The sequence below is a fragment of the Mesoplodon bidens genome, assembly GCF_964165515.1.
Source record: "Mesoplodon bidens genome assembly, chromosome: 6".
In the NCBI taxonomy this organism is placed as follows: domain Eukaryota; kingdom Metazoa; phylum Chordata; class Mammalia; order Artiodactyla; family Ziphiidae; genus Mesoplodon; species Mesoplodon bidens.
The window spans coordinates 111,275,976-111,294,691 of record NC_138162.1 but is presented as its reverse complement, the minus strand read 5'-3'; the positions used below and the strand labels follow the sequence as shown (position 1 = coordinate 111,294,691).

General features: G+C 39.8%; 1 protein-coding gene across 1 annotated transcript in view; it reads right to left on the bottom strand.

Annotated features, from left to right (window-relative positions):
• Positions 1 to 18,716, bottom strand: part of MTMR9 (myotubularin related protein 9) — an 86,558-nt gene that overhangs the window by 26,951 nt on the left and 40,891 nt on the right. Inside the window, exons 4-6 of the mRNA XM_081237520.1 lie at positions 15,462 to 15,635; positions 12,492 to 12,709; positions 11,450 to 11,611 (exon numbers count right to left, since the gene is read on the bottom strand). Of these exons, the coding sequence (XP_081093646.1) occupies positions 11,450 to 11,611; positions 12,492 to 12,709; positions 15,462 to 15,635 (554 nt within the window). The remainder of the gene's footprint in view (positions 1 to 11,449; positions 11,612 to 12,491; positions 12,710 to 15,461; positions 15,636 to 18,716) is intronic.

Below are 18,716 nucleotides of genomic sequence, written 5' to 3'. Positions count from 1 at the left end.
GAACCCATTTACATTATAACAAATTTCATAAAACCTTTTCCTGAATGTTTTCTTCCTTTACAAAACCAGAAAGCAGACCTCATCACATTCACTAGATGCTGAACTTTTCTGCTTTAATATAGTTAACTAAAGCCTTTTCTCATCAAGCCTAGAAACACACAATTAAAGTTATTTTTCTGTATCTCTCTGACCTTGATTCCACCTTTCCACCATCAGTTTACTGTAAGGATGCCTTCATAAACCATAATGAATCTGGGAAACAAGTCCTAAACCACACTTTGAGAAACATGAAAACAGAAGAAAAAATTTTAAATATTATATATACAAGTGTCAATCTAGGGACTGCCCTGGTGGCACAGTGGTTAAGACTCCATGCTCCCAATGCAGGGGGCCCAGGTTCGATCCCTGGTCAGGGAACTAGATCCCACATGCATGCCACAACTAAGAGCTTGCATGCCACAACTAAGAATTCACATGCCACAACTAAGGAGCCCACGTGTTGCAACTAAGGAGCCAGCAACCCGCAACTAAGGAACCCATGAGCTGCAATTAAGGAGCCCACATGCTGCAACTAAGGAGCCGGCAACCTACAACTAAGGAGCCTGCAAGCCACAACTAAGGAGTCCGCCTGCTGCAAATAAGACCCGGTGCAACCAAATAGACCCAGTGCAACCAAATAAAATAAATTCCTTAGGGGGAAAAAAAGTGTCAATCTAGAAAGTCAGTGGCAATGATACCACTATACATTCTGTAGGTGGTACCTAGGACCCCATTATTATAAAGAGTGGGAGGAAACACCAGAAACTAAACTACATTTTCTCCCCTCCCCTTCTTCTACCTCTTTTTATTGAAATGACAGTGAAGGAAATTGTGGAAAAAAGGGAAATGAGCTCACCACTTTCCCATAAAAGTTTTATGTTTGGTTACTGTTAATTCTTTCCTCATGTACAGATATACTTTACATAGCTGTAACAAAAGGTAACTTATTATTTCCACTTTTATTATAAACATTTTTCCATGTTCTATGTCATCTATAAAAGTATATTGTATTAGGGCTTCCCTGGTGGCTCAGTGGTTGAGAGTCCGCCTGCCGATGCAGGGGACACGGGTTCGTGCCCTGGTCCGGGAAGATCCCACATGCCATGGAGCAGCTGGGCCCGTGAGCCATGGCCGCTGAGCCTGCGTGTCTGGAGCCTGTGCTCCACAACGGGAGAGGCCACAATAGTGAGAGGCCCGCGTACCGCAAAAAAAAAAAAAAAAAAAAAAAGTATTGTATTAATGGTTACATAATATTCTATTAAGTGATGAACTACAATTTACTTAATCCTATAGTTGGACATTCCTGTCACTGCCAATTTTTGTTACACTTTAGATGGTGTACTTAGCTTTTTGTCTTTTGCTGAATTATTCTGGAGTTCTTACTTTGAAAACAAGACTCCCTGAAGTTCACCTATGGTTAAGTTAACAACCCCATTCTCAGGATGCAATCTAATGACTAGACTGAAGGGTACGAGCAAATGTTTTCAGGCTTTTGATATATATTAGATATATATCCTAGTTATCTGTGGTATACTCTAAATTTAATTCAATTAACTTAAGGTCTATTTTTACATTTTGAGTGTTGTAAGGGCAGACTTTTATGGAGGTATAACTAATGAGCTAATATACATCAACAAAGGGAACTCAAACATGGCAAAATAAAGCAAAAACTTCAATTCTCCTAGGAGTATGGAAGTCCCCGTTTATTTAAGGTAGCCCAAACTAAACAAAGGTGCAGAGAGCAAACATTGTTCTGCTCCTGGGATTACATTCACCTGCATCACCTCTTATTATGGCTGAAAATTTAGACAACATTGTTATAAGGGTTTATGACAATTCATGTTTCATAAGCAAACAAAGCCTCTGTACTCATCATGTAAGGGGAAACATTTTTAACTTAGGTTAAAAAAACCCAAACCCTTAATATATACATCTCATCATTCTGTATTATTTCTCTGCCATAGAACCTTGGTCTTTAACTCCCATATTTTATAAGATAAATGGGCTTCCCTTCTTTTTTCTTTATTGTTTTGGCTGCATCGGGCCTTAGTTGCGGCATGCAGGATATTTTCGTTGCAGTGTGGGCTTCTCTCTACTTGTGGCGTGTTGGTTTTCTCTCTCTAGTTGTAGCGCGTGGGCACCAGAATGAGTGGGATCTGTAGTTCGCGGCACATGGGCTCTCTCATTGAGGCGCATGAGTTCAGTAGCTGTGGCAATGTGGGCTTAGTCACCCCATGGCAAGTGGGATCTTAGTTCCTTGACCAGGGATCAAATCCGTGTCCCCTGCATAGGAAGGTGGATTCTCTACCACTGGATCACCAGGGAAGTCGCTACACCAGGAATCCCAGGGAATCCTGATTCATGGCACTTGGTGCCCCTGTGGTAAGTTGCTTGCTAACTCACCACATGATCTTAAGCAACCTGTTCTATTATCAATTTTTCATTAATTATTTTTAAAATTACATATATATTTCCCTAATTTGGAAGCATCAATAAAACAAAATCTCAAAGAAAAGTGCCACCCAACTATGTGGTAACAACACTTCTACCTACCTACGGTTTCAGTGGGAATCCCCTTCTTAAAAAGGGCATTCTAACAGAGGGCAGACAGCAGAAGCAAGAAGAACTACAATCCTGCAGCCTGTGGAACAAAAACCACGTTCACAGAAAGATAGACAAGATGAAAAGGCAGAGGGCTATGTCCCAGATGAAGGAACAAGATAAAACCCCAGAAAAACAACTAAATGAAGTGGAAATAGGCAACCTTCCAGAAAAAGAATTCAGAATAATGATAGTGAAGATGATCCAGGACCTCAGAAAAAGAATGGAGGCAAAGATCGAGAAGATGCAAGAAATGTTTGACAAAGACCTAGAAGAATTAAAGAACACACAAACAGAGATGAACAATACACTAACTGAAATGAAAACTACACTAGAAGGAATCAATAGCAGAATAACTGAGGCAGAAGAACGGATAAGTGACATGGAAGACAGGATGGTGGAATTCACTGCTGAGCAACAGAATAAAGAAAAAAGAATGAAAAGAAATGAAGACAGCCTAAGAGACCTTTGGGAACAACATTAAAAGCAACAACATTTGCATTATAGGGGTCCCAGAAGGAGAAGAGAGAGAGAAAGGACTAGAGAAAATATTTGAAGAGATTATAGTCGAAAACTTCCCTAACATGGAAAAAGAAATAGCCACCCAAGTCCAGGAAGCGCAGCGAGTCCCATACAGGATAAACCCAAGGAGAAACACGCCGAGACACATAGTAATCAAATTGGCAAAAATAAAGACACAGAAATATTATTAAAAGCAGCAAGGGAAAAATGACAAATAACATACAAGGGAACTCCCATAAGGTTAACAGATGATTTCTCAGCAGAAACTATACAAGCCAGAAGGGAGTGGCATGATGTACTTAAAGTGATGCAAGGGAAGAACCTACAACCAAGATTACTCTACCCAGCAAGGATCTCATTCAGATTTGATGGAGAAATCAAAAGCTTTACAGGCAAGCAAAAGCTAAGAGAATTCAGCACCACCAAACCAACTCTATAACAAATGCTAAAGGAACTTCTCTAAGTGGGAAACACAAGAGAAGAAAAGGACCTACAAAAACGAACCGAAAACAATGAAGAAAATGGTCACAGGAACATACATATCGATAATTACCTTAAACGTAAATGGATTAAATGCTCCAACCAAAAGACACAGGCTTGCTGAATGGATAAAAAACAAGACCCATATATATGCTGTCTACAAGAGACCCACTTCAGACCTAAGGACACATACAGACTGAAAGTGAGGGGATGGAAAAAGATATCCCATGCAAATGGAAATCAAAAGAAAGCTGGAGTAGTTATACTCATATCAGATAAAATAGACTTTAAAATAAAGAATGTTACAAGAGACAAGGAAGGACACTACATAATGATCAAGGGATCAATCCAAGAAGAAGATATAAAAATTATAAATCTATATGCACCCAACATAGGAGCACCTCAATACATAAGGCAACTGCTAACAGCTATAAAAGAGGAAATCGACAGTAACACAATAATAGTGGGGGACTTTAACACCTCACTTAAACCAATGGACAGATCATCCAAAATGAAAATAAATAAGGAAACAGAAACTTTAAATGACACAATAGACCAGATAGATTTAATTTATATTTATAGGACATTACATCCAAAAACAGCAGATTACACTTTCTTCTCAAGTGCACACAGAATGTTCTCCAGGACAGATAACATCTTGGGTCACAAATCAAGCCTCAGTAAATTTAAGAAAACTGAGATCATATCAAGCATCTTTTCTGACCACAATGCTATGAGATTAGAAATGAATTACAGGGAAATAAACGTAAAAAACACAAACACATGAAGGCCAAACAATACATTACTAAATAACCAAGAGATCACTGAAGAAATCAAAGAGGAAATCAAAACATACCTAGAGACAAAAGACAATGAAAACACGACCATCCAAAACCTATGGGATGCAGCAAAAGCAGTTCTAAGAGGGAATTTTATAGCTATACAAGCCTACCTTAAGAAACAAGAAAAATCTCAAGTAAACAATCTAACCTTATACCTAAAGGAACTAGAGAAAGAACAAACAAAACCGAAAGTTAGCAGAAGGAAAGAAATCATAAAGATCAGAGCAGAAATAAATGAAATAGAAACAAAGAAAACAATAGCAAAGATCAATAAAACTAAAAGCTGGTTCTTTTAGAAGGTAAACAAAATTGATAAACCATTAGCCAGACTCATCAAGAAAAAGAGGGAGAGGACTCAAATCAATAAAATTAGAAATGAAAAAGGAGAAGTTACAATGGACATCGCAGAAATACAAAGCATCCTCAGAGACTACTACAAGCAACTCTATGCCAATAAAATGGACAACCTGGAAGAAATGGACAAATCCTTAGAAAGGTGTAACTTTCCAAGGGTGAACCAGGAAAAAACAGAAAATATGAACAGACCAATCACAAGTAATGAAATTGAAACTGTGATTAAAAATCTTCCAACAGGGGCTTCCCTGGTGGTGCAGTGGTTGAGAGTCCGCCTGCTGATGCAAGGGACACGGGTTCATGACCCGGTCCAGGAAGATCCCATATGCCGCGGAGCGGCTGGGTCCGTGAGCCAGGGCCACTGAGCCTTCGCATCCGGAGCCTGTGCTCTGCAATGAGAGAGGCCACAACAGTGAGAGGCCCACGTACCGCCAAAAAAAAAAAAAATCTTCCAACAAACAAAAGTCCAGGGCCAGATGGCTTCACAGGTGAATTCTGTCAAACATTTAGAGAAGACCTAACAGCCATCCTTCTCAAACTCTTCCAAAAAATTGCAGAGGAAGGAACACTCGCAAACTCACTCTATGAGGCCACCATCACCCTGATACCAAAACCAGACAAAGATACTACAAAAAAGAAAATTACAGACCAATATCACGGATGAATAAAGATGCAAAAATCCTCAACAAAATACTAGCAAACAGAATCCAACAACACATTGAAGGGATCGTGCACCGTGATCAAGTGGGATTTATCCCAGGGATGCAACAATTCTTCAATATATGCAAATCAATCAATGTGATACACCATATTAACAAATTGAAGAAGAAAAACCATATGATCATCTCAATAGATGCAGAAAAAGCTTCTGACAAAATTCAACACCCGTTTATGATAAAAACTCTCCAGAAAGTGGGCATAGAGGGAACCTACCTCAACAAAATAAAGGCCATATACAACAAACCCACAGCAAACATTCTCAATGGTGAAAAACTGAAAGCATTTCCTCTAAGATCAGGAATAAGACAAGGATGTCCACTCTCCCAACTCTTATTCAACATAGTTTTGGAAGTCCTAGCCATGGCAATCAGAGAAGAGAAAGAAATAAAAGGAATACAAATTGGAAAAGAAGAAGTGAAACTGTCATTTTTTTGCAGATGACATGATACTATACATAGAGAATCCTAAAGATGCCACCAGAAAACTATTAGAGCTAATCAATGAATCTGGTAAAGTTACAGGATACAAAATTAATGCACAGAAATCTCTTGCATTCCTATACACTAATGATGAACACTCTGAAAGAGAAATTAAGGAAACACTCCCATTTATCATTGCAACAAAAAGAATAAAATACCTAGGAATAAACCTACCTAAGGAGACAAAAGACCTGTATGCAGAAAACTATAAGACACTGATGAAAGAAATTAAAGATGATACCAACAGATGGAGAGAAATACCATGTTCTTGGATTGGAAGAATCAATATTGTGAAAATGAGTATACTACCCAAAGCAATCGACAGATTCAATGCAATCCCTATCAAATTACCAATGGCATTTTTTACAGAACTAGAATAAATAATTTTAAAATTTATATGGAGACCAAAAAGGCCCCGAATAGCCAAAGCAGTCTTGAGGGAAAAAAACGGACCTAGAGGAATCAGACTCCCTGACTTCAGACTGTACTACAAAGCTGCAGTAATCAAGACAATATGGTACTGGCACAAAAACAGAAACATAGATCAATGGAACAAGATAGAAAGGCCAGAGATAAACCCACGCACCTATGGTCAACTAATCTATGACAAAGGAGGCAAAGATGTACAATGGAGAAAAGACAGTCTCTTCAATGAGTGGTGCTGGGAGAACTGGACAGCTACACGTAAAAGAATGAAATTGGAGCACTCCCTAACACCATACACAAAAATAAACTCAAAATGGATTCGAGACCTAAATGTAAGACCAGACATTATAAAACTTTTAGAGGAAAACATAGGAAGAACACTCTTTGACATAAATCACAGCAATATCTTTTTCAATCCACCTCCTAGAGTAATGAAGATAAAAACAAACTGACACAGCAGTGTAAAGCAACTACACTCCAATAAAATAAAAGAAAAACAAAAAAAAACAAATGGGACCGAATAAACTTAAAAGTGGGACTTCCCTGGTGGCACAGTTGTCAGGGATCTGCCTGCCACTGCAGGGGACATGGGTTCGATCCCTGGTCTGGGAAGATCCCACATGCCACAGAGCAACTAAGCCCATGCGCAACAACTACTGAGCCTGCGCTCTAGAGCCCACAAGCCACAACTACTGAAGCCCGCGTGCCTAGAGCCCGTGCTCCACAACAAGAGAAGCCACCGCAATGAGAAGCCTGCACACTGCAATGAAGAGTAGCCTCCACTCGCCGCAACTAGAGAAAGCCTGTGTGTAGCAACGAAGACCCAACGCAGCCAGAAAAAAAAAAACGTAAAAGCTTTTGCACAGCAAAGGAAACCGTAAACAAAAAGAAAACCCACAGAATGGGAGAAAATATTTGCAAATGAAGCAACTGACAAGGGATTAATCTCCAAAATATACAAACAGATGATGCAGAAAACAAATAACCCAATCAAAAAATGGGCAGAAGACATAAATAGACATTTCTCCAAAGAAGACATACAGATGGCCAAAAAGCACAGGAAAAGATGTTCAACATCACTAATTATTAGAGAAATGCAAATCAAAACTACTGAGGTATCCCATCACACCAGTCAGAATGGCCATCATCAAAAAGTCTACAAATAATAAATGCTGGAGAGGGTGTGGGGAAAAGGGAACCTTCCTACACTATTGGTGGGAATGTAAATTGATATAGCCACTATGGAAAGCAGTATGGAAGTTTCTCAAAAAACTAAAAATAGAGCTACCATATGATCCAGCAATCCCACTCCTGGGCATATATCTGGAGAAAAACATACTTCAAAAAGATACATGCACCTCACTGTTCATTGCAGCACTGTTTACAACAGCCAAGACAAGGAAGCAACCTAAAGGTCCATCGATAGATGAATGGATAAAGAAGATGTGGCACATATGCACAATGGAATACTACTCAGCCATGAAAAGGAATGAAATTGGGTCATTTGTAGAGACGTGGATGGATCTAGAGACTGTCATACAGAGTGAAGTAAGGCAGAAAGAGAAAAACAAATATCGTATATTAACGCATATATGTGCATCCTAGAAAAATGGTACAGATGAACTGGTTTGCAGGGCAGAAATTGAGACACAGATGTAGAGAACAAACGTATGGACGCCAAGGGGGGAAGTGGTGGGGGTGGTGGTGGTGGTGTGATGAGTTGGGAGATTGGGATTGACATGTATACACTGATGGGGATAAAATGAATGAAAAAAGAAAGAAATAATGCCTTTTGCAGCAACATGGATGGACCTAGAGATGATCATTCTAAGTGAAGTCAGACAGAGAAAGACAAATATCAAATCATATCACTTATACGTGGAATCTAAAAAATGATACAAATGAACTTACTTACAAAACAGAAACTGACTCACAGACTTAGAAAACACACTTATAGGTTACCAAAGGGAAAGGAGGGGAAGGGATAAATTAGGAGGTTGGGATTAACATATACACACTACTATACATAAAATAGATAATCAGCAAGGACCTACTGTAGAGCACAGGGAACCCTACTCAATACTCTGTAATAATCTGTATGGGAAAAGAATCTGAAAAAGAATAGATATATATATATGTATAACTGAATCACTTTGCTGTACACCTGAAACTAATACAACACTGTAAATCAAATATACTTCAATTAATTAAAAAAAGGAATTAACCACTTAGGAGTATAAAATAATTTATGACTCTAGAAAGTTTGATTTTGTAATTATTTTCATATTTCTTTTTTAAATTGTTTAGAAATGAATAACAAAATATGTCTCCCCCTCCAAAAGTCTAGCTTTAATATGATATCAATGTTTTTTCTGGCAGACAAATAGATTATTATTTTAAATAACTCAGTTGATAGGAAGATATCTTTGGAAGTTTTTGTTGTGTACATATACTAGCCCCTGGAAATTAAATACTGTTGTCAGGGCTAGGTTTAGAATTTGACCCAAAATAAGCATGCAAAATGCTTTCAAAAAAGAAAAATCACTCTGATAAACTGAAAAACATTATAAAATCAGTAACTACCAGTAAAATTATCTGTTGTTCTTCTTGGTTATAAGTATTTCTCATTTTATTCAGAGATGTATGTTTTTGTTGATGAAATTGTTGGTGTGCAAACATTTAAAAATTAACCCCCCAAAAGGCAATTGGGGTCACATCTGCCCTCTTTTAAAGCAGCAGCCTAGATTTTTTTTAATATAGAAGGATAATGTATCAAAATATTTCATGTTCCATCTTACACAAGAGTGGGGCAAGTTTTCACGCTTTCCTATAGAAAAAGTTGTTAGCATATATTAATGTACTCCCAGAGTCTTCCTTCAGCTTTCTGAAGCAAACAAGGAGTCCCTTCTGAAACAACCAAGGGATGGGCATTTTTCCCTGTGAAATAGATTTGCTCTCCCAGCTAGAAGTTTGTATGTTAACTATCCCTGATGTTACTTAAACCAAAAACAACAACAACAAACAAACAAAATAGCATAGAAAATATCAGAGCAGAACAACAGCCATTTAAAGATCCAGGAAAAGATCCAGAGACATACACTCAAGGGTCTATCTGTGTTACTCCTCAATTATTTCTTACAAAAATGTTGGACTCTCAGCACTGCCACTGGGCTGTAATCAGCACAACACAGGCAACTTACTCTGATTTTATTTTTCCTTATCTATAGAGGTAGGGTAATAATACATAACAATTGTTGTTTGGAAGCTTAAAGGAAATTATATATGTATAGGAATTTGAGACATGACTGAGGCAAATCAACAAAGAATAATGCAGGTAGACTTAGAAGTTCAATCCAGGAAAGAAAGAAAAAAGGTGACTGAGGTGGACATGTGGTTTATGAAAAGCAACGTGCCTGTTGATGTTTGAACTGTTCCTTGAAGACAAGGCTTTTGTGCTACTTGAGATACAGAAAGACAAAATCAAGGAGAAACAGCTCAGTGCTCCTTGGACTGCTCTGGCCATTACTCCTGGCAGGGCTTCAATACCAATTGAATGTGATGATAACAGTCATTTAGAAAACAGGAAGGAATAAAAGAGACAATGGAAACAAGATGGGAAAGAAATTAAATTTAAGGCATTCTTTTAAAAATCTGGTTTGCAGAAAACCTCCTTTCAGTCTTTCTCCTGTCTGCTTTCAAGTGGAGTAACTGATGCCTTATCGAGGAGACATCTATTCTCTGTGGAAGCTAATGAAGACATTAGAGTAGAGATGGACCAAGACAAGGACTTAGCCAGCTCTTCTAGGGCCTGTTACAGCATCCTATGTGAATGCAGATCGGGGTTCTAATTGAAATTCATGTTTATATGGGTTCATTTTTAAGCAAAGTGTTCTCTGTCTTTGAATTGGCTGCTAGGAAGTTCAGCACCCCCCTCCACCCCATCTTTGCAAGTGTATAAGATTTTAAAACGACTTCCCCTGGTGGTGCAGTGGTTAAGAATCCACCAGTGCAGGGGACACGGGTTTGAGCCCTGGTCCCGGAAGATCCTGCATGCTGCGGAGCAACTAAGCCTGTGTGCCACAACTCCTGAGCCTGCCTGCCACAACTACCGAAGCCCACACACCTAGAACCTGTACTCTGCAATAAGAGAAGCCACCACAATGAGAAGCCCGCACACTGCAACGAAGAGGAGCCCCCGCTTGCGGCAATTAGAGAAAGCCCGCGTGCAGCAACGAAGACCCAACGCGGCCCTAAATAAATAAATAAATTTAAAAAAAAAACAGGTTTAAAATGAAAAATAAATAAAATAAAAGGGCATTCTAAGCTTCTGCAACACCTTATACCAATCCTTCTACCCCTGTTCAAGTCTTCAGCCTCAAGCAAGTCTCAAGGATTAGCAACTTTCAACTGAGTGAATAAACTAAAACCACTTCATATACTTCACATCACCACCATCCGGTCTTCTCAACTTGAGATCCAGATATAACTGCACATATCAAGTAGTTTGTAACAAGATAGCTGAGACATTAGAAAGGATCACTTACTGTGTAACAAAATTACATGTTTCCTTTCATTGCTATTTCAAAAGTTCCTTGAAGGCCAAGTTTGGCCCTCTAAGGAGAAATAAGAAAACTTTTCATTCTTTTTCAGTCTAAGAAAAGGAAAATTGGTAGATTCACATTTTAAGGATTTTTATAGAAAAAAATACGTCCTTTAGTACTTAAAAAATTTTTGTCATGGAAGACATGTATATGTACATGGTTCACATTCATTCAAGACACATTATCAATTAAATGCCAGACTCTACACACACACTTCACTGACACTGAATGGCATTGACTATCTTCTATAGTTATTCATAAAATGATGTGAACATAAGATACAGACAGGCGTGAACAGTAACATAATACACAACCACAGGTCTGGATGGAAGCGAAGTCTAGTTGGTGTGAGTGCCCCGCTCCAGAACCCGGAGAGGCACTTTACCTGTCGAGACACTGAGCTGCCAGACAGGCAGTTGTCAGAATCTCTTTGATGTGAGTCAGCCAGTTGGAAGCCTCCAATCTACTGAGCCATCGGTCCATGTTATGTGTTTGGTCATTACAAGCTTCCACGAGTTTGATTAAGCTCTCCTGAAGAATGTGATACCTTTCAAAAACAAGAAAAAGTTAAAAAGAAGAAAGAAAGAAAACAGAACATAGAACAATGAAAGAAGAAACCAAATCAAAAACTCAGCCCCCAATATATATCCAAGGGAAAAAGCAGCTCAAAATACTATAAAAATATTTACCTTGCTATATAATAACTTACAGGGTTAAAGACTGAAAAACTAATATTTAAACATGATTGTGAAATGCTTAAATGCCTGCGATGGTAAACTCTTCCTCATCTGAACAGATTAAACCCAGTTTGCATAACTGAATTACCTGACTGAGGAGAGGGCCACAGCACTGCTTTTTGTGACAGGTCACAAAACAGCACCACTAACATCTGTGTCCCGTTCCCACAGAATCAACTCTACTGTCAGCAGGGATGCCCAAGGCCAGCTCAGATCCCATTGTTTTATTAGCTCCAACTCCCACCCACTCACCCACCCAGAAGCAATTATAAACCACTAAATGCAAGCATAAAGGAGATGATATAGGTAGAGGAAACAAGGTGTGAACATAAGTGCGTAGCAGGGAAATTAAATGTCTACGTCTTTTTGACTTAGGAAAATATAATTAGGCGTACCATATCTTGTCAGTAAGTTTGGTGACTGATCTACAAGTAGAGGAGCAGACCTCATGGTGATGAAATTTCAGAGCTAACAGAGAAAAAATGCTATCTGATCAAAACTCACTTCTGAGCATCCACCATTAAGTTTTCTGCTTATCTTATAAAACACAAGGACAGGATATCCAGCCAATTTTTTGACTCAAGTTAATATGAAGGTTCATTTGAAAACTTGCGATTTTTGAACAGCTAAGGCTCACTCACTCTAAATATCTTCAAATAAGAGTCCAGTACTGTCTCCCGAATCTTTTACCTCTCAATGTACTTATGAATCCGCCTCCACTGGGGATAATGAGCTTCTTGTTCAAAGCCACCTCCTTTGGCTCTAGCTTGCTGAGCTACGTTTAGAGGTCGGGTGTCAATGATGTAGCCACGCTTTCCTGCCCTGAGGGTAGCATTTATCAGCTTCTCATCTTCTTTGCACCGTCTCCCATTTGTGCCAGTGAGTGGCTGACCACTTCGCATAATAACCTACAAGGACAATAGAGTCTAAAATTTAACAGTAGCTGCTTTTTAAAGTTTCTGCAAACAGAAATGAATTAGCTAGATTAAGAGTATCTCAAAAAACAATTCTGTGAGGAGTCATGTACCACAATGTTCATTGCAGCTCTATTTACAATAGCCAGGACATGGAAGCAACCTAAGTGTCCACAGACAGATGAATGGATAAAGAAGATATGGCACATATATACAATGGAACATTACTCAGCCATAAAAAGAAACGAAATTGATTTATTTGTAGTGAGGTAGATGGACCTAGAGTCTGTCATACAGAGTGAAGTAGGTCAGAAAGAGAAAAACAAATACCGTATACTAACACATATATATGGAATCTAAAGAAAATGGTCATGAAGAACCTAGGTGGGGCTTCCCTGGTGGCGCAGTGGTTGAGAATCCGCCTGCCGATGCAGGGGACACGGGTTCGAGCCCTGGTCTGGGAAGATCCCACATGCCGAAGAGCAACTAGGCCCATGAGCCACAACTACTGAGCCTGCGCGTCTGGAGCATGTGCTCCGCAACAAGAGAGGCCGCGATAGTGAGAGAGGCCCGCGCACCGCGATGAAGAGTGGCGCCCGCTTGCCACAACTAGAGAAAGCCCTCGCACAGAAACAAAGACCCAACACAGCCCAAAACAAACAAATAAATAAATAAATTTAAAAATAAATAAATAAATAAAGACTCCTGTTCTCTGTTTAAAAAAAAAAAAGAATCTAGGGGCACAACAGGAATAAAGACGCAGACCTACTAGAGAATGGACTTGGGGATGCAGGGAGGGGGAAGGGTAAGCTAGGACGAAGTGAGAGAGTGGCATGGACATATATACACTACCGAATGTAAAATAGATAGCTAGTGGGAAGCAGCCACATAGCATAGGGAGATCAGCTCGGTGCTTTGTGACCACCTTGAGGGGTGGGATAGGGAGGGGTGGGAGGGAGGAGATATGGGGGTATATGTATATGTATGGCTGATTCACTTTGTTATATAGCAGAAACTAACACACCACTGTAAAGCAATTATACTCCAATAAAGATGTAATAAAAAGTAAAAAAACAGTGTGCCACTTTGGAGATGAATTTGATCCTAAAACAAAGAAATGTTTCTATGTATTGACAATAGTTAATCATTGTAAAACAAAAATAAGACTTGTACTTTTACACGATTTTTCTTCCTACTATCTCAAAATACTTTCACATAATAAATTATAGTTCCTCTTTAAGATCAAATATTACAATTCATTTAATCAGTGAATTAATTATCCAGCAGATCTGGGCCTGTAATTAAGATAATGATAACAGCCTACACACCAGGAAACTTTGGCTTCAACTACATAAACTTAGGGTTGGCAGGTTTTATCAATAATTATAAAGAGAAAAGGCACCGATGGTAAAATAAAAAAAAATTTATGTACTATTATTCTTGTTTTGGGAATCACTTTCAATATCTTGAAAGCTACTTATTTATTCTTTATTCTCCAGTGGGCTTCTTCCAGTATTCCAGGACTTAACCATTTGTCTCCAAAATCCAAAAACTACATACTTCGAAGTCTGCTTTTGAAACTTTTCTCAAGAAATCCACATCTGTTATACTGATCTATTCCCTGGCAAATGGTTTAGAATTATTTCAAGCTCATCCCATAATACAGGGGTCCCCAACCCCCAGGCCACAGACCAGTGCCAGCCCACGGCCTGTTAGGAACCGGGCCACAGAGCAGGAGGTGAGTGGTAGGCAGGCGAGCAAAGCTTCATCTGCCGCTCCCCATCACTCGCATTACTGCCTGAGCCATCCCCCCACCCTTTCCATGGAAAAACTGTCTTCCATGAAGAGTCCCTGGTGACAAAAAGGTTGGGGACCAGTGCCATAATACATACTGTTATCTTAACTACCTTGAAATTTAACATAAGGAAGGTCATCCAGAGGATGACAATGGCTAACTCTCAGACTGCACTTACCATGTAACTGGACACAATAATATATTTTATGAGTTGTTAAAATGCTTTATGGTGAACCCTAGTGAAGAGAAATACTGCTGAGCAGGCAAGATAGGTGACCTGATTTATAGAAATCCCTTTATCCTAAATATCTACATTTGACTTACTACCAGGGGAAAAAGGAAAATGGAAGATAGCTATAACTTACCCACTCATTTACTATTGGATTCAAAATGAGAAGCAGAGTTTACTGACAAAGAGAAAGTAAGAGGAGAGAAATAAACTTCGAAAATATTTAGGAAACGAACACACAGTGAGCACTTGCCCATTCAATTCCTGACTCCTGTGTTTACTTAAGTGGTGACTAATGACATGTGTCACTCTTTTCCCTTTTGAAAATAAAAACGTCTGTTCAATTTACCTTTCACAGGAAAATCTGGTGAGAATAATTAAAATAAAGTATATACCATTATTCTGGTCAGAGAAATTTATTTTTCTACTTAAGAGTGTTAATTTTAAGTATCAACTAAACATTAGCTCCCTTTGTACTGAGTCCTAAAGATAAACTTCTGTGGGCTTTTCTAAGGTTAAGCAGCATCATGGAAAGAATTCAAAGTCATATCCTGATCACAGAAAACACTCTACTCCTGATTCCCTAAAGCTTAAATAACAGAAGTCCCAGCAGGAGAGACTAATCACTTCAATGAACAGGTACACAGAAAAGGGGAACATTTCTAAGAATCTCAAACCAAGTCTTCCAGTCGATTAAGCAGCAGTATTTATTGTTCACTTACCATTCCATTTTTTTTATGATAATAGCTGAGTACTGGGAAGCGTCCTCCATGTCGAAATGTAGCTACCTTCCGAAGAGCTTCATCATCGATGGCTTTGGGTACTATGACAATTGGTGGGTAAGAGGGGCAAACAGCAAATTCCTTATTGACATAGCTTAACCTCCATTCACTGGTCTGAAAAACACAAAATACTTCAAAGCTAAGCAAGAATCTCAATGTCACAAAATAATCTGAAAACTTTTATAGGAACTTAGAGATCAATTTTCATACAGTGAAGAAGCCATCTCACAGGAATTTAATAGAAGGATACCTAGCCCATACTTAAATACTTCCACAGAAAAGGAGCTCCACTCTTCAGAGCCAGCTTCCTACAGTGCTAGGTATCCCTAGTTCCTAGAAAGTTCCTCCTCCTATTGAGCAAAACTTATTGCTCTGTAACTTCCTCTATTGTTTTTTACTGTGATTTCAGTACAAGTTCCCCATTTCACATGACATCTTATGGAATATATGAAAGATAGTTGTTTCTCCCTTAGTCTTCTATTCTCCAAGTTAAATATATTAAGTATATTTATGAATATCAGGGTCAACATCATCTCATTCATTCTTGTCTTGGTACCATTTACTTTGTTAATGGGACTCTAAAAGCACAGCAACAGGAAGACTAAAACTCCAGACGATGCTTAACCAGAACAGAACACTGCTAATACTTACATCAAACCCCTTGCTCATTTCTGTTATTTAAAAAAGGAGAAAAATGAGGAAAGACTGTTAACATCTTTCTTAAAGCAATAACAACTTAATACTAAGAAACATTATACTTTTAAGTCAATGAAATAATTTCAAACTCAGTATGCTAAGAACCAAAAGTACAAACATAAAACTATCAAATTACAACTTATTTCTAACATCAAAAATGAAAATCACTTAAAGACTGTAAAAAGCTTTGCACAGCAAAAAACAAACAAAATTATGTGTATGTAAATTTCAATATGTTCCTATAAATCAGAGTTGCCCTAACATGCTGGCCATGGCTTGTAATATGAGGAGGATAAACCAAAGCATGTTTGATAAGTGTATTTAGAAAAAAAATCCTTGACACACTAGGAAGCCCCTTCGCAGGTGGAGACTGCGGGTGGCAGATGGGGAAAGCTTCGGAGCCGCAGAGGAGAGCACAGCAACAGGGGTGCAGAGGGCAAAGCGGAGAGATTCCCACACAGAGAATCGGGGCCGACCGGCACTCACCAGCCCAAGAGGCTTGACTGCTCACCCACCAGGGCAGGCGGGACTGGGAGCTGAGGCTCGGGCTTCGGTCGGAGCGCAGGGAGAGGACTGGGGTTGGTGGCGTGAACACAGCCTGCAGGGGGTTAGTGCACCACGGCTAGCCAGGAGGGAGTCCAGGGAAAAGTCTGGACCTGCCGAAGAGGCAAGAGACTTTTTCTTCCCTCTGTTTCCTGGTACGCGAGGAGAGGGGATTAAGAGCGCTGCTTAAAGGAGCTCCAGAGACGGGCCCCAGCCGCGGCTAATAGCGCGGACCCCAGAGACGGGCATTAAGACGCCAAGGCTGCTGCTGCCGCCACTGAGAAGCCTGTGTGCGAGAGCACAGGTCACTATCCACACCCCCTTTCCAAGGAGCCTGTTCAGCCCGCCACTGCCAGGGTCCCAGGATCCAGGAACGGCTTCCCCGGGGGAGCACACGGCACGCCTCAGGCTGCTGCAACGTCGCGCCGGCCTCTGCCGCCGCAGGCTCACCCTGCACCCCGTGCCCCTCCCTCCCCCCAGCCTGAGTGAGCCAGAGTCCCCGAAGCGGCTGCTCCTTTAACCCCGTCCTGTCTGAGCAAAGAAAAGACGCCCTCCAGCGACCTACTCGCAGAGGCGGGGCCGAATCCAAAGCTCAGCCCTGGGAGCTGTGCGAACAAAGAGAAAGGGAAGTCTCTCCCAGCACCCTCAGAAGCAGCGGATGAAAGCTCCACAATGAACTTGATGTACCCTGTATCTGTGGAATACATGAATAGACAACAAATCATCCCAAATTGAGGAGGTAGACTTTGAGAGCAAGATTTGTGATTTTTTTTGTCCTAGGGTTCTATGCATCAGTTTTTTATTTTTGCTTTTTGGGGTTTTTTTGTTTTTAATTTTTTTCTTAATAATTATTTTTTATTTTAATAACTTTATTTTATCTTACTTTATTTTATTTTACTTCATCTTCTTTCTTTCTTTCTTTCTTTCCTTCCTTCCCTCCTTTAGACAACGAATCCTCCCAAATTGAGGAGGTGGACTTTGAGAGCAAGATTTATGATTTTTTCCCCTTTTCCTCTTTTTCTGAGTGTGTATGTGTATGCTTCTGTGTGAGATTTTCTCTGTATAGCTGTGCTCCCACCATCTGTCCCAGGGTTCTGTCCATTTTTTCTTAATAATTATTTTTTATTTTAATAACTTTATTATATTTTATCATACTTTATTTTACTTTATCTTCTTTCCTTTTTTCCTTCCTTCCCTCCCTCCTTTCTTCCTTCCTTCCTTTCTTTCTTCTTCTACTAATTGTTTCTTTCTACTTTTTCTCCTTTTTATTCTGAGCCGTGTGGATGAAAGGTTCTTGGTGCTGCAGCCAGGAGTCAGTGCTGTGCCTCTGAGGTGGGAGAGCCAACTTCAGGACACTGGTCCACAAGAGACCTCCCAGCTCCACATAATATCAAACGGGAAAAATCTTCCAGAGATCTTTATCTCAACACCAGCACCCAGCTTCACTCAACGACAAGCAAGGTACAGTGCTGGACACCCTATGCCAAACAACTAGCAAGACAGGAAGACAACGCCACCCATTAGCAGAGAGGCTGCCTAAAATCATAATAAGTCCACAGACACACCAAAACACACCACCTGACGTGGACCTGCCCACAAGAAAGACAAGATCCAGCCTCATCCACCAGAACACAGGCACTAGTCCCCTCCACCAGGAATCCTACACAACCCACTGAACCAACCATAGCCACTGGGGACAGACACCAAAAGCAACGGGAACTATGAACCTGCAGCCTGCAAAAAGGAGACCACAAACACAGTAAGATGAGCAAAATGAGAAGACAGAAAAACACGTAGCAGGTGAAGGAGCAAGATAAAAACCCACCAGACCTAACAAATGAAGAGGAAATAGGCAGTCTACCTGAAAAAGAATTCAGAATAATGATACTAAAGATGATCCAAAATCTTGGAAACAGAATAGACAAAATGCAAGGAACAGTTAACAAGGACGTAGAA